The sequence below is a fragment of the Sciurus carolinensis genome, chromosome 18 (assembly GCF_902686445.1).
Source record: "Sciurus carolinensis chromosome 18, mSciCar1.2, whole genome shotgun sequence".
Taxonomy (NCBI): Eukaryota; Metazoa; Chordata; class Mammalia; order Rodentia; family Sciuridae; genus Sciurus; species Sciurus carolinensis.
Genome location: NC_062230.1, coordinates 8,968,807 through 8,983,935, shown reverse-complemented (window position 1 = coordinate 8,983,935; position 15,129 = coordinate 8,968,807). Strand labels below are relative to the sequence as shown.

General features: G+C 49.0%; 1 protein-coding gene across 2 annotated transcripts in view; it reads right to left on the bottom strand.

Annotated features, from left to right (window-relative positions):
* Ptcd1 (pentatricopeptide repeat domain 1) overlaps nt 1-15,126 on the bottom strand; it is a 19,972-nt gene extending 4,846 nt beyond the window's left edge. The window contains exons 1-8 of one of the 2 annotated variants that reach the window (XM_047533014.1): nt 14,984-15,126; nt 12,435-12,934; nt 10,487-10,627; nt 7,042-7,260; nt 6,183-6,284; nt 3,214-3,915; nt 2,042-2,158; nt 1,040-1,222 (exon numbers count right to left, since the gene is read on the bottom strand). In XM_047533014.1, the coding sequence (XP_047388970.1) occupies nt 1,040-1,222; nt 2,042-2,158; nt 3,214-3,915; nt 6,183-6,284; nt 7,042-7,260; nt 10,487-10,627; nt 12,435-12,908 (1,938 nt within the window). In that variant the 5' untranslated portion in view covers nt 12,909-12,934; nt 14,984-15,126. Of the gene's footprint in view, nt 1-1,039; nt 1,223-2,041; nt 2,159-3,213; nt 3,916-6,182; nt 6,285-7,041; nt 7,261-10,486; nt 10,628-12,204; nt 12,361-12,434; nt 12,935-14,983 lie in introns of those variants that run through there. The other variant, XM_047533015.1, reaches the window with a different exon arrangement.
* Nucleotides 15,127-15,129: the final 3 nt, after the last annotated feature.

The following is a 15,129-nucleotide window of genomic DNA, read 5'->3' as shown; positions in this document are numbered from 1 at the left end:
CAAAAGACTAGTATCCAGAATATAATAACTCAGTGGGAAAAATCAAGACACCTAGGCGTGCCCTCTGCCTGGTATATACCCTGCCCTGTGCTCCCGAGCATTCCTACACATCCTTCAAAACAGCACTCAAGTGCCATTCCTGGCAAGGTTCCCCTGAGCCCCTGGTGGCATAGCTCAGCGTGCCCTGGCCCATTTACTGTCTCTCTTCAGGTCACGACCGCCCTGGATTCTCTGTCTCTACAGGGTCTGCATAAAACCAAACACCATAGCCTGATATCCTGAGCAGTAGCAGGAAGAGAGATGGCCATTCTCAAACGAATCCCACCACTGCCATGCTGCTGTCCACCCACGGGACAGAGAAGTCTACCTGAGTACCAAGCAACATGCAGGCACTTGGAACCCAGGTGGACAAGGCAGACCATCTCCACCTCTAGAAGTCTATGATTTAGGAAAGGCAAAAAGTCACCTGTGAAAATAAAGACCATACACCATGGCACAAGAAACGGGGCTGTGCTGGGCAAGTGGCACATACCCATAATCCCAGCAACTTGGGTGACTGAGGCAGGAGGATGACAAATTCAAGGCCAGTCTCAGCAACTTAGTGAGACCTTGTCTCAAAAATAAGACTGGGGATGTAGCTCAATGGCAGAGCACCCCTGGGTTCAATTCCCAGCCCCAAGTTATAAATAAGGGATCAGAGCTGTATGTTGGGAGGTGGGGAGGGCGGCAGCAGGGCACCTCTGAGAAAGGGCTATTTAAGCAGAGCTATAGGAGAAGGAGCTAGGGAAGTCTATTTGAAGTAGAAGGAATATGAATATACTGAGGCAGGAAAAAGGACAGTGGGACCAACCGTCAATCATGAGAAGACTGGCCTGAGAGATGAAATGAGCCACACAAACAAGGACTCACTAGCTACACCTAAGGACTTAAGGGAAGCTGCTGGTTGATCTTAAGCAAGGAAATGCCAATCCCAAAAGGTCAGAACCAGGAACAGCCATATTCAGGAGACAATGAGCATTTCAGAGCCTACTGCACATACCCGGTCAAAGGTGGGTGGGTACTTGGCTGCAAACTCCAGTTGGCGGATGACCACTTCATTCACCGGCACCCTGTTCTGCTTCATGTCCTTCAGGATGTCAATGAGATAGGTGTAGTCCAGCCTCTTGAGGGCTGCATTGATGAGAGTGCTGTAGATGTGGGTGTTGGGGGTCATCTGGGATTTCTAGAACATGGACATCACACAATTAGATGACGACACCTGTTGAACAGCACAGTCTGCTGTGTCAGTCTTGTAGAAGCCTGGGGAGTTGCCCAGTCTAATGGCTGGTCATTAGACTGGTGACCAGCCACCAGGAACACAAGGGTGGAACCTCAAAGCAACAACAGGCTGTCGTCCCCCTCGAAAGGAAAGCGTGTGCCCCAACCCCTGGAGAACTGGGGAGGAGAAAGACTGAGATAACTGAGAGGCAGAGAACGAGACAGGAGGCAACCACTTTCTCATTCCTGGCTGAGTTTTCTGGTGACAGAAAAGTGGTGGTCAGCCTAGAAAAGCAGCCAGCATTGGCTGGGTGACGCAACAGGTGAAGACAAACCACCCAGGAAGCACACTCTGCTGTGAACAGGTGAAGTCCACTTAGCAAAGCCTCCAGGGGCCCAGTGGGATGTGTAAGAGAACTGTTCAGGGGCTGTGAAAGCTACCCTTTGCCCCACAGGATTTCTGTTTTCCTTTTTCTTTTTTTTTTTTTTTTTTTTTTTTTTTGTGTGTGTGTGGGGGGGGTACCGGGGATTGAGCACTTTACCACTGAGCTGGATCCCCAGTCCTTTAATTTTTATATTGAGATAGGGTCTCATTAAATTGCATAGGGCCTCACTAACTTGAGATCCTCCTGTTTCAGCCTCCTGAGCTGCTTGGATTATAGGCATGCACCCAGCTCCTGATAGGACTTCTGGTCCATCTCTGCTCTGGACATACCTCCTACCCCTCCGGGGTGTTGGGTCCCAGGCCTGTCCTCCCTCTCCATAGGGGCCCAAGTCCCCTTACCTTCATGTCTGCAAGCAGCTGTAGACCATCTCTGGGCCTACGGCACCCGATGGCCAGGTTGCAGAATGTCTGTAGATTGGGAATGATTCCCCTTTTTGCCAGGACTGGCAACAGCGCCTGTCAGAGCAGACATGTCACTATAACATGTGACCCACCAACCCTTCTGAGGCTTTCTGGTGAAGCCTGGCTGGATGCTGAAGACCCCAGGGGCACAGCTCTGCTCAGAAGCTTCATGCCTCTGGCCCCAACTCAGCACTCAGGTCCAAGTCCTGCCCAGTCTGCCTTGCAGAACCCAGCTCCCCAGCACATGTCCCCTGACTGCCAGCCTCCTGTCCCTTCTCTATGACTGCCCTTCATATTCCTGCCTCCCACCTTCTGCCTCCAGTTCTTCAGCCAGTCTTCCAGTCTGAGTACCAGCTGCCTCAAGAGCTCACGATCCAGAGCAGAAGGCAACGCTGCCCATGGTGGGAAGTGCTGGCTGAGGGAGCACCAGGTCAGGTATGAAGAGGGTGACCCCCTCAGCCTGCCTGGGTCCAGAAGGACCACTGGGGAAGGGCTCTATGTTTAACCTGTCCAGAGAAAGCTGTGCTCTGCACTGTGGGTCTGAAGGCAGAGGCAATGCTCTGTCACTTTTGACCCTCACAAATGCACAGGGTAGTGCTTCTAGTAAAAAAAAAAAAAAAAAAAAAAAAAAAAAAAAAAAAAATCACACAAAACATTATATGAATGGCCAAAAACCTGTCAAAAGCCCAAATATTCCACCTGTGAAGCCATGCACATGCCAGTAGTGCCTCTGGTCTGCTCAGAAGTGAATGGATGTGAAGCTCTGAGAAGAGCGTCCAGAGCAGAGTAAGCACAGCCTTAATGTGTGCAGGCACTCGGGCTCCAGTGCCTGGGTCCAGACACTGCAGCCCTGTTTCCACGCACCTGCCCCTTACCCCCTTACCAAGGTACCAATGACACCTCCCTTCCCTACCAATCTGTGAGCTCCATGAGGATGGCAGGGGACAGCAGGGGTGCACCTGGCTGGTGACTGGCTCAATTTCCAGTTTCACCCAGGGCCAGACCTGGAACAGGGTTCCAGATGACAGATGAGCCACATTCCAAGGCCCAAGGGTCAGGAACAAGGGAAGAGTCCCTGACAAGCCCAGAGTCTGCCCTGGAGCCCTCACCTTCGCCCCCTCCAGGTCTCCCAGTTTGCTCTTCTTCCTCATCAGTGTGTTGAAGAATGTCACGTCAGCCTCCACCTGGTGCCTGTCTAGAACAGTCAGCAGCGAGGACTCCGCAGGGCTCCCAGGCTCTACCACCTCAGCCAGCAGCGTAAAGGTTTTGATGTCGGGCTGGAGCCCGTGCTCTGCCATCTTGTCCAGGAAGCCCTCCAGGCCCCCTATCAAGGCTAGCCTGTCAGCAGGGGTGGTCACTGTCCCAAAGGAGATCACAGCTGGGGAGATAGTCTCAAGGGTCAGGAGGTTGATCTCCAGCTCCAAGGGAGGTAGCTTCAGGGCCACTGGGGTGGGTGCTGCTGTGTGGTAAGGCTCTGTCTTGGTTTCCACCTCAGGTTGTGCCTTACTGGGCACTAGTGCCTCCCAGGGCTCTGGAAGTCCCTCAATTGCCTGAGAAGGTTCCAAGAAGAGCTCCTTCTCCATGGTCTCCACATGCAGTCTGGTCAGTATACCATTAGCCCCAGAAGGGCCTCTCCTCCCTGCCTTCTGCCTGGATGGGGGCTGGAGCAGGAGTGTCTCCTTCCTGGGTCTCAGGAGCAGCCTGGAGGCCACCTCTGGGTCCCCCAAGCCACAGTCCCGAGCTGCCCCCAACAGCAAGTTGTAGCCATGCCTGGTTGGCTTGAGTCCCAGGCTCAGCATCTGCCTCCACACCTGCAGGAAACAAACATCAGCTGTGTTCCCACCTCATAAAAGCCTTCAGCAAGGGCTGGGGCTGGGGCTCAGTGGCAGAGCGCTTGCCTAGCACATGTGAGGCCCTGGGTTCGATCCTCAGCACTGCATAAAAATAAACAAATAAAATAAAGGCATGCTGTCCATCAACAACTACAAAAAGAAAAATTAAAAAACAAACAAACAAAAAAAGCCTTCAGCAGAGGTTGGCACTGGCAGTAAGCAGTCAGACCAGCACACTCAGAAGGCATGAGAAGGTCTGGAGTATAGCTCACTGGTACAGCATTTGCCTAGCAAGCACAAGGCCTGGGTTCCATGTCCAATACAACCAAATTAAAAGAGGAGTCTTGCACGCAGAATGCAACATTAGTCCCAGCCCACAGGAGCCTGAGCCATGAGGATCACTGGAGATCAGAAGTTCAAAATTAGATAAGGCAACATAGTAAGACCACATCTCAAGAAAAATGTCTAACCTGCACCAGACTCTGACAAGTAAAATTGTCAGAATTCTAAAACTTCTTCCCTGGGAGGCCTCACAGGGGCCTGCAAATCCTCCTTCCTCAAGTTCACTCCAAAATTGTTCTCACAGTCTCATCCCTCTGCCCCTCCTCAGGGTCCCATACCTAAGGGAGGGATGGCCAGAGAGGCTAGGTTCTGGAATAGTCTAGCCTGGCTTTGAAGAATGGGATCCAGTTGTACCTCCTGAGTGACTGCTGCATGCCCAGCCTCAGACCTGGGCTGCTGAGGCCACAGAGAATTCTTTGAGAGTCTAGCCCAGGGCAGCATGGAGCCAGATTTGGAGCCAGCAGATTGCAGTGCTGCAGTCAGACTAGCTGCAGCTGAAGTCCTGCACCCTCACCAGCTGTGGGTCCCAGCCTCCAATTGCTTATAGGACAAGATCATTTTCATCTCTGCTGCATGACATCTAGTACGTTCAGTGTGTGATAAACAAATGCAACTCTGATCATCTCTGACACTTGCCCAGATACATTTCTAAGAGACCACAGGAGGTTCACTCTGCTGTGTGGGCTCAGCTGGAGTCTACGCTCAACCTGGGATTAGGGCACACATCTGACACCCTGCCTTCCTTAGAGATGAGTGTGCAGATGTGGAGGAGCAGGTTAGGCCCCAGCTGCGTGAGTCTTGCAAGGGGGCCACTGCCCACCATGGCAGGGTCTTGAAGAAGTCCAGGGTCTTAGCAGACTTACTCACCAAGGAATCGTTGACAGATGGAAGTTTAAGGGCACACACACTATCCTATGCAGTTGGGGTTCAGGCTCTAGTGTCAAATAAACATCAGTTTAAGTCCCAGCTCTTAGTGGCTTAGTAGCACCTTAGGCAGGTACTAACTTTTGTGAGTCTCAGTTCCCTCACCTGAAAAATGGAGCTGAAGTGTCTAGAAGAAGCAGTTCAGAAGTGGGTAACACAAATAGGCCAGTGCTATAATAGGTTATTTCTAAGTGAAGAAGAGTAACTACCTACATCTTGGTTGTTTTGTTTTGTTTTGTTTTGACTGTAAAGAGGATTGTGAGGGTCAGATGATGGCCAGCTAGCCACTGCTTCTGCAGAGGGTTCTTCAGAGGAGATCAGAGCATCTGACCCCAGGCTATTCCATGTCAGGGGACTCATAGACTGTGCAAAGTGCCCAGGGAGCTTGCTGAAATGCAGATTTGGACACAGGAAGCTTAGATGGGGTTGCTGCTGCTTCTGTGGAGCACACTTTAGGAGAGAGGGCTCAGTATGACTTCAGAAGCAGATATGGCACCAACATTGACACCAGCTTCCCACATGGTGCATTATCTCTTGGGGGCTAAATTGGGATTGCAGCTGCATGTTTGACTTTGGGATTAAGTACACATTCCTGGGTTGCACCTGCAGATGCTGAGTGGACAGAGGAAGTGTGGGGAGGGCTGAACATGGACCCCAGTGAGTGAGCTACAGGTTGTCAGGGACCATGAGCCTTAAGGGGTCTGGGCTGGCCACCCAGCACAGTGAGAGGTATGGGCTGGCTGTGCCCTCACTTGAGGACCAGCCCTGGTAGCTCCACGGGCTCATCTCCTGGGTATCTGTAAAATGGGAGCAGTGAGCCTCACAATGGCTGCTGAGAAAGACAAAGTATGGCAAATATAAAAATGCCTGGCATAGCACAGTAGCAGAAGCTCAGGAAAAGCACAAAGGATCATTGTTTTGCACTCCTGGTGTGGAGTACAGCAGAAGGAGGGCAGGAAGGCAGGGTGGAAGGGACAGACCTGCAGGGCGAGTCGGAAGCCTATCTTCTTGTCTTGGATGCAGCCCATGAGCAGGAAACTAAAGGTCTCCTCTGTGATAGCATGACCCTTGTGGATGATTTCCTGGGAGGGAACAAAGCAGCTCCACTGAGAACTGAGAATCTGCAATCAGATCCAGGTCCCGGCCACTCACACAGGTGTCTGACCCACTAGGGCCAGGATCAGTTTATAGGTTTCAATTAACTGAGTGACCAAATGTGGCACTTGGGGCCAGTTTGGAACCAGCTCCTGAGCAACGCATCCAACTGCCAGTGAGTATGGGCAGCATTTCTGCATAGACCACTGCAGCAGCCATATAATGGCCCCTGGCCTTGAAGCTCCAAATCACAGAGCTGGTCTCAAAGTCTCTATCATTGGTCAACTGTGAGCATGAGGGCAAGGCCCCCAGTTCTCTGGCCTGTTTCCTCACCTGTGGAAGGACAGGTCTTCTAGAATCTTTGGAACAATCCCACAACCACATTGTTTGTAGTATATCTAGTTCCCCCTGGCCCCTTGGTGTGTCAGGATTGGCTGCCACCTCCTTGAGACATTCGTTCCACCTCTAAGCACCTCAAGCCCCTACTCTGGCCCTGTGATCAGCACAGGGGCTCCCTACCAAGCAGGTGGTTACCTGCTTCCCCATCCTGCCCCACAGCCTACCATCTGTCAGACTAAGGCCTCTGAGGGCAAGGTCTTGGATTCATCTGTGAACTCCATAACCAGCATAAGCTGTCTTATCTTTCCTAAAACTTCTGGGTGAAGGGAGAGACAGCCTCTGCCTCAGACCTGCCATGGGGAAACTGGGCCCCCTTGGGTGAAACAGAGAGGACAGTGTCCCCACCTTGAACACATCAAAGCACATCCTTAGGTCTGCACACTTGGCAGCAGTCTTCAGCAGGGCATGGTATGTTTTCAGGTTGAACTGGAAGTTTTTGGCCTGGAGCTGCTGTCGGAGCTTCAGTGCCCTCTGGAGGGCAGAGTCCTTCCAGGGTGACTCGGCACAGACATTGAACAGGGCTGTGTATGTGGCATCTGAGGGCTCTAATTCCCGTTTTTTCATCTGTTGAAATGAGAGAAACTTAAGAGGCAGTACCAGGATCAGCCACATGCATAGACAATCAGCTACCCGAGAGACCCTAGAGAGGTCTCTGTTACCATATTCCACTGGCTGGGGGCTAAGGCTGAGCCAAGGGACACTTCAAATTTAGGTATCTAAACCCAACTCTACTAGAGGAATTCTAAAAACTAAGATTACATCCCCAGAAATTCTAATCAAAAATCATTCTCCTTGAGCACCTGGGCACTTGTCAAGACTGCTCTGGGCCTGGGGTGCTTGCAGCAGGAGACTTTCAATCCCTAAATGTAGGCCCAACCAGATTGCCTTGTTTGGCAAGGGGCCATAGGGAGGATCTGTTCTGGGAAAGGGAGCATAGTGCTCACTGAGTTTTCCTTGGGGAACTGGGAATGAGACCATCATCTTAAAAGAGATGCAGGGGCTAGTAGAAAAGTGTAAGTTAGTGATCTTGGGTGGCCCCCCACCCAGTAGCAGCCAACAGCAATGCACATTCTTAGGACTACCCCACATCTAAGTCATACCCTGGGAGTGAGGCCAACCAGGGACCTGTAAAGCCTCCAGGTGGTTGGGGAAGGCACTGGGATCTGAGAGCCTCCTAGTAAAGCCAAGCACTCACTATTGCCTGGAGAAGTGCCATCCGACCAATGAGGGCAGGTGACAAGCTGCTGAGGGGCTGTAAAGAGCCCTGCTAGAGTCAGGTCATTTGGGACTCAAATCCCAATTCCAAAGCTCTCAAACAGGGCACCCCTGGATATGTCCCTTCCTGTCTCTCAGCCTCAATTTCCTTATCTGAAAAGTGCAGAGGGGCTGTGCGTGATAATGCACACCTGTAATCCCAGCAGACAGGGAGGCTGAGGCAAGAGAATTGCAATTTCAAGACAGCCTGGGGAATTTAGTGAAACCCTTTCTCAAAATTATAAAGTAGAAGGGCTGAGGATATAACATAGAAGCAGAGTGCTTTTTCCAAAAAAGTGCTTTTTTTCAAAAAAGGGAGAAAAATGCAGATGATACGGTGTACTTGGAGAAAGATGTACACTCTGTGTGTATCATGTATTTGATAGATGTGACTGAGGACCTGCTACATCCCCTCAGTGGCCTCTAGTAGTGATCAGAGCAGGCACAGCCTGTCCTCATTAAGCATTTATTAGAAAATAAACAGCAGATGATCAAGTACTCACAAGTAGTCCTAAGTACTGTGAAGGATACCCAGAAAACAGGGTAGAAAATGAAAAAGAATAAGCACACACTGGAGAGACCTTAGCAAACACCACTTACACCAAGTGACCAAGCTAATATCATTAATAATAAGTCATGCTGATGCATGTGCACCCTGACATGAAAAGGGCACTTACCTCTGTGCTAGTCTTTTCCCACACACTAACTCCTTTCTCAAGAGAAAGCACCTGCTGAACACATTGACAGGCAATCTATACCAGACCTGACCAGTGCTCCCCCAAATTGTTGTGGCTGTGAAAAACAGGGAAGACTCAAAAAATAGACTACAAGAGCCAGTGCCAGCATGGAAGGTCAGAATGCATACAGGAATAGGTGGAAAAACTGGTGAAGTCCAAATAAAGCCTGGAGTTTAGATACCAGCCATGCTTTGATATTGGGTGCTTTCTTTTGACTAATGTATTACTGTGTGATAAGATGTCAACATGCAGAAACTGGGTGAGAGGTATGTGGGAGCTTTCTGTCCTTCTCTGCAACTTTTTTATAAAGCTAAAATTATTCCAAAATAAAATGTCTATTTAAAAAATGAATTGAAGCCAGGCACAATGGCACATGCCTGTAATCCCAGTGACTTGGAAGGCTAAGGCAGGAGGATTGCAAGTTTGAGGCCAGCTGGGGAATGTAGCAAGACCTTGTCTCAAAATGAAAAATAAAAAAGGGCTGGGGGGGTGTAGCTCAGTGGTAAAGTGCCCCTGGGTTTAATCCCAGGATTGCATAAACACATAAATACATAAATATAAAATACTAATTAGTACATGCCTATAATCCCAACAACTTGGGAGGCTGAAGCAGAAAGGCTACAAATTCAAGGTTAGCCTGGACAACTTAGTGAAATTCTGTCTCAAAATAAAATAAAAAGCACTTGAGGTCTTGGGTTCAATCCTCATTATCCCCCCACCCCTACTGACAACAACAACAACAACAACAAAAGGCAACAAAGGATACAGAATGACAAAGGTTAAATAGAGTAGCCTGGGCTTCTCTGAGGCGGTGATAGCAGGGCAGTCACCTAAGAATCCTGCAAATGTAAATGAGAGTTGCTACTGAACTGGTGACCAATTCCCCTTTTCCTCCTTGCCCACTGCTTGGCATGTGAACTCTTTTCTGCCAGCTAGTTGGTCAGAAAAGCCTCTTGTCTTTCTATGCTATGACCATTTAATAGGTCTTTATGTATTTATTTTGCAGTACTGGAAATTGAACACAGGGGCACTTTTACCACTGAGCTACATCCCCAGGGTGCCACTAAATCTATTTAGGTCTTTTTTTTTTTTTTTTTTTTTGGTGCTGGGGATCGAACCCAGGGCCTTGTGCTTGAGGCAAGCACTCTACCAACTGAGCGATCTCCCCAGCCCCTTCTATTTAGGTCTTTTAAAAGATATCATGTTACCCTACCATTTGTAAGTGCAATGTCTCCCCCTTGCTTCCAGCTACAGATCATTGGACCTGGAGCGACGTGTCCCAAGTGACAGTTCCCAGGAGCCCCTGCTGCAGTAAAGGAACCCCTGGCTTCTGGCTACAGGAGACAGGCTCTCTTCCACTAGTCTACAGACCTCCCCAGCAAGCCTTTCTTGACTCTTGAAGGAAACAGCTTTCTAATGATGACACACCAAGGAGGTAAATGAATGGAAAGTAAGGTGATCTTCCAGGAGGAACAAAAGTACTTTCTCAGAGGACATCTTTGGAAGCCCAGTGCACGTGGGTGCCATGTGCAGGGGGTAAAGAGCAATATGAACCAGGAACAGCAGCAAAAAAGGAAGGAGCTGTATGGGCCACTGTGGCCCAGGCAGGTGCTGAAGGTGTCAACTCAATAAGGTGTTAACCCCCGAGAAAACCTTCATTTTATCCCTGCCACCAAGGAGCTTAAGTCATCTGCCCAGAGTGATCGCCAGCAAGTGGCACACTCAGGACCTGCACCCAGCCTTTTGGTTCCAAAGCACCTACTCTCTGAGCCCCAGCCACTACCAGATGGTGCACTCACGTCATTGTAGAGCCTGAAGGCCTTCTTCAGGTAGCCAGCCCGCCCGCAACCCCCGATCAGCACCGTGTAGTTACACTCCAGCGGCTGCAGTCGCTCCTCCTTCAGCATCTGCCTCTCAAACAGGTCCAGGGCCTCAGCCAGCTGGCAGGAAAGGGAGACAAGGGAGGGATGAGACAAGGGCTCTGATGGCCTTGGAGACCCTGAGCAGAGGGAGGCTGAGGAACCCTACCGACACAGTGGAGGGCAGGCTCTGGGTGAGCTTGCTTCCTTTGACTACAGTCACAGACTACAGTCACCTTAGCCCATTTCTGCTCCCTACTCCACTCCTGCCTCAATCCTTGGTTCACAGTGGGGGGATGTGGTTCCGCACCAGACCATCTGCCCAGTGTGCGTGAGGCCCTGGGTTGATTCCCTAGCACCAAAAAATTCATTTATGTATATTTAAATGCTCAGTTCACTACTTCACCCCTTAATTACTTTCATCTGTTAATTCAAACAATAATTACTGAGTCCTACTATGAGCCTGGCAAGATCTACTCACTGGCTATGAATAAGAAAAAGCTCCTCCCTCAGGAAGCTCATGTTTTAGGGTGGAAAGAGAGGCACGAAGTGCAGTAGTGAAGAAATATATGTATTATGTCAATGGTCACACTGCTATAAACAAAAATTAAAGAAGGGAGTGCTGGAAGAAGGGTGTGGGGATTCATCTTTAGATATGGCCAAGGAGCCAGGTGGTGCATGAATAAAGACCTAAAGAAGGTCAGGGAAGGGAGCCAGGAGGTTCTCTGAGGGAATGGCTGTGCAAAGGCCCTGAGGCAGGAATGGGCCTGGAAGGTGAATGAGAAGTTGGGGTGCTAAAGTGAATGAAACAAAGTAAGGGAGGAGGAAGAGATGAGGATAGAGAGATAATGGAGGAGTGGAGGATGAGGATGGCAGATCTTGCAGGCTTCAGGATTCATTGTGAAGACTTTGGTTTTTATTTCTTAACTTTTCATTATGGAAAATTCCAAACGTATACAAAAGCAGAGAGAACAGCATAACTACAACTGTAAATGTCTGGCCAATCCTGTTTCACCTGTTGCACGCCCCCTCCAAATAGTATGTTTAAAGCAAATCTCAAACATCCTGTCTTTTCATCCATAAGAACTTCAGCATATATCTCCAAGAGATTTTTAAACATAATGCAACGTCATTATCAATTCCTAAAAAATTAACTTTTCTCTCTTTTTTGGTGCTGGGGATTAGACTCAGGGCCTCAAGCACGTTAGGTAAGTTCTCTACCACTAAGGTACACCCCCAGCCAGAAAATGGACAATGTTAATGCCACTGAATACACTGGGAGTTTGGGGGAGAGGATTAACACAATCTGCCTTCTGTTTAACAGGACAGCTCTGTGCTGTGATTGACAACAAGGCAGAAGGTGACCAGAGCAACAAGTGCTGAGTTTATAACACTGAGAAGGGCAAAGAGAAGGCCTGGACATTCAAGGGTGGGGTTGGGAGAACTGGTCAGGGCTGGCGAGAGACTGGGGGTAGAGTTGGTAAGAGAAGGAGAAAATGAAGCATGACCTAAGGAAATGTGGCCTGGGCAATGAAATGACAGGATTGCCATTTAGTGAGAGTGTGGGAAAACAAGGCTGGGAACAAAACTTTCAGACTTGAATCTGTATAGGTGCCTGTGTGGATAAGCATAGGGAGAAGACAAGGAGGAAGCTGGACCTGCTGATCAGGAGTCCACAGGAAGAACACAGCTGGAGATATGAACATGAAAACAGCAGTGGGGACAGTCAATGCCATCAGACTGGTGGGTCAGCAGGGTCAGTGAAGCCGGAGAAGAAAAAAGGCCCATGGACTAAACACTGAGCATCTCAACACTTAGTGTGGGGAAGGCTGGGTGGCCCCCACAACATACGGAGCTAGCAGGGGAGCAGAATCCCAAGGCTCGTCACCTTTCCTTCCCTGATTAGGCGTTTGCACTGAAAGAAGTACCAGTACGGGGTGTTTCTCCGGCCCTGCCATGGTTTTGGCTCCAGTTCCCCTTCCTCCTCTTCCTCCGCACTCTGTTCCCTGAGCCGTAGGTCATACAACTGGGGTGTTGATTTGTGGAATATTTTCCGGGAGGAGTATTTATTAGACAGGGTTCCAAAGTTCTCTTCCTCTTCCTCCTGAGGGGCTGTGGGGCTGGGCTGGCTTGGGTCAGAGTGGAGGCTGCTCATATTCTTCTGGCTCCCAGGTTCAAAAACAGCTGACAAAGGGGAGCTGCTGAAGGCTGCTAATGCTGGCTGAGTTGGCCCCATGGCCCTCAATACAAGCCCTTCCCTGCCTCCTGTCCATTGGGCTCCAAGAAGGTCAAGGTGCTGGAGGCCCAAGAGCCCCATGGGGCGGGCCCTAGAGAAGAGCCCAACAAGTCTCACAAGGTCCATCTCTGACTTTTCTGTCCCACCAGGGCCTGGAATACATCAAGAAAAATAAAGGAAGTCAACTCAGAATCAAAGTCACAAAAGACAGAAAGAGAACAGAGAAGTAATTAAAGTGGGCCCTGAGGTTAGAAAGCTTCAGTTCAGATTCCAGTATTGTCGAACAAATATCCCTGGTGCCCCTGGGCACTCACTGCTCTGGCCTCAGTGTCACCTCTAAACTGAGATTAACAACAAGGTTACCCATACAAGCACTGTAGCAATAGGTGAGATTTTGCCAGGCATGGTGGCCCATGCTTGTAATCCCAGCAGCTCAGGAGATTCAGGCAGGAGAATCGTGAGTTCAAAACCAGCCTCAGCAACTTAGCTAGGCCCTAAGCAACTCAGTGATACCTTATCTCTAAATAAAATATAAAAACGGGGATGTGGCTCAGTTGTTAAGTGCCCCTGGGTTCAATCCCCAGTACAAAAAAAATTTAAAAATAGGTGAGATCTCTTATATGAAGCCTGTAGCACAGCAGGGGCACTGTCAACACTTATTAGATAATAAGTTATTGGTATTATAATATCATGATCTATGTCATCATCTATGAACATGGATGCTAAAGTCAGAGCCAAGTTAGAGTCCCAGAAGCCTGTTACTTGGCCTTCCTGTGCCTTGATTGCTTCAGCTGTAAAATGAAATTACATGAGTCGCTTTTAGCACAATGCGTGGTATTGAAGAGGTATTCAAAAGTTATAGTTACTATCATTATTAGGAAAAATCTGTGGGCATTCTAGACCTCTGCAAAGGGAAGCTAATATAAGTGTTTCTTTTATGCAAAACTTGTGAACAAACAGGCAAGAGCTATCCTGTCCAAGACAACAGCCACTGGCACATGTGGCTACAGAGCCCTTGCAGTGTGACCAATCTGAAAGGAGATTGCTTTAAGGGTAAAATACACATTGAATTTCGAAGTCTTTTTACAAAAAAAAAACAGAATGTAAAATACACATTAAAAGTTTTCAAAAATCCTGAAATATTTCAGTTATACTGGGTTAAGTAAAATATATTATTAACATGAACTTTGAAATTTCTTTTTAATGTGACTACTTGAAAATTTAAAATTACTTGTGCCAAATATATAATATATACATATATATTATATATATATATTACATATATATTATATATATATATATATATATTTTTTTTTTTTTTTTTTGTAGCAGGGTTTGAACCCAGGGGTGCTTAACCACTGAGCCACATCCCCCAGTCCTTTTTTATATTCTATTTAGAGACAGGGTCTCACTGAATTGCTTAGGCTGAGTCTGGCTTTGAACTCAGGGTCCTCCTGCCTCAGCCTCCTGAGCCCCTGTTAATCCCTGGTACCAGGCACCCAGTCTTGCATTATATTTCTATTGGATAATACTGAGTTAGAGATTTCAGCCTGCATGCTTTAAATCCTTGAATTAAAAAAATCAGAACAACAGCTAACAGCAGGAAAATATATTAAGGTCTGGCAGTATTGGAGAGTTGCCGATGGAAAGATCTCAGAGGTGATAGTAGATTGCACAGATTAGTGACCTATGAGAGGTGAAGGAAGAGATTTGCTGGGGTCTTGCAACAGTGCTATAGCAACATAGATACCTGCAGGCTACGCTAGGACACGTGCTTCTTTTTCAATGCATTAAATAACAAGATCCCATCATAATTTAAAGGCAGAAAAGAGTGTAAACGGTAACTAGAGTTGCCACAGAAACCGTTTCCAACTACCATTTACACTCATGCCCGCTTGAAAAACAAGGCACTGCGAACGCTGCTCTGTCAGAGAAGGAAATACCAAGTTCCCCAGTGAGAAAATAAAGGAATTTTCTCACCCAGGTTTGAAACCCTGAACTAGAGCCTCCCTGCGCCGTGCTCCCTCGGAGATACCCGCTGGGGCCCCCAGACGCGCTTCGGGACACTCAGGTCAACCCTGACCCTTCTCCACCCGCCTTCAGAGCCCAGGTCTCCTCCCACGACGCCCGGGACACTCGCCGTCCCTCGGGGCGTCTCCGCCGGGTGCCGGGACTCCTACGAGGAGCGAACAGGAACTCACCCGAACCTTCCAGCGAAGTGAACGCCTCCCGGGCCTCCTCGCTCCTGGGTCGGTTCCCCGCGGCGCAGGGTCACCCTCTCACAGACGCGCGCCTCGACCCGGCCACGCGCAAGCGCATTCCGCGTCACGAACTCGCGCGCGGGGTG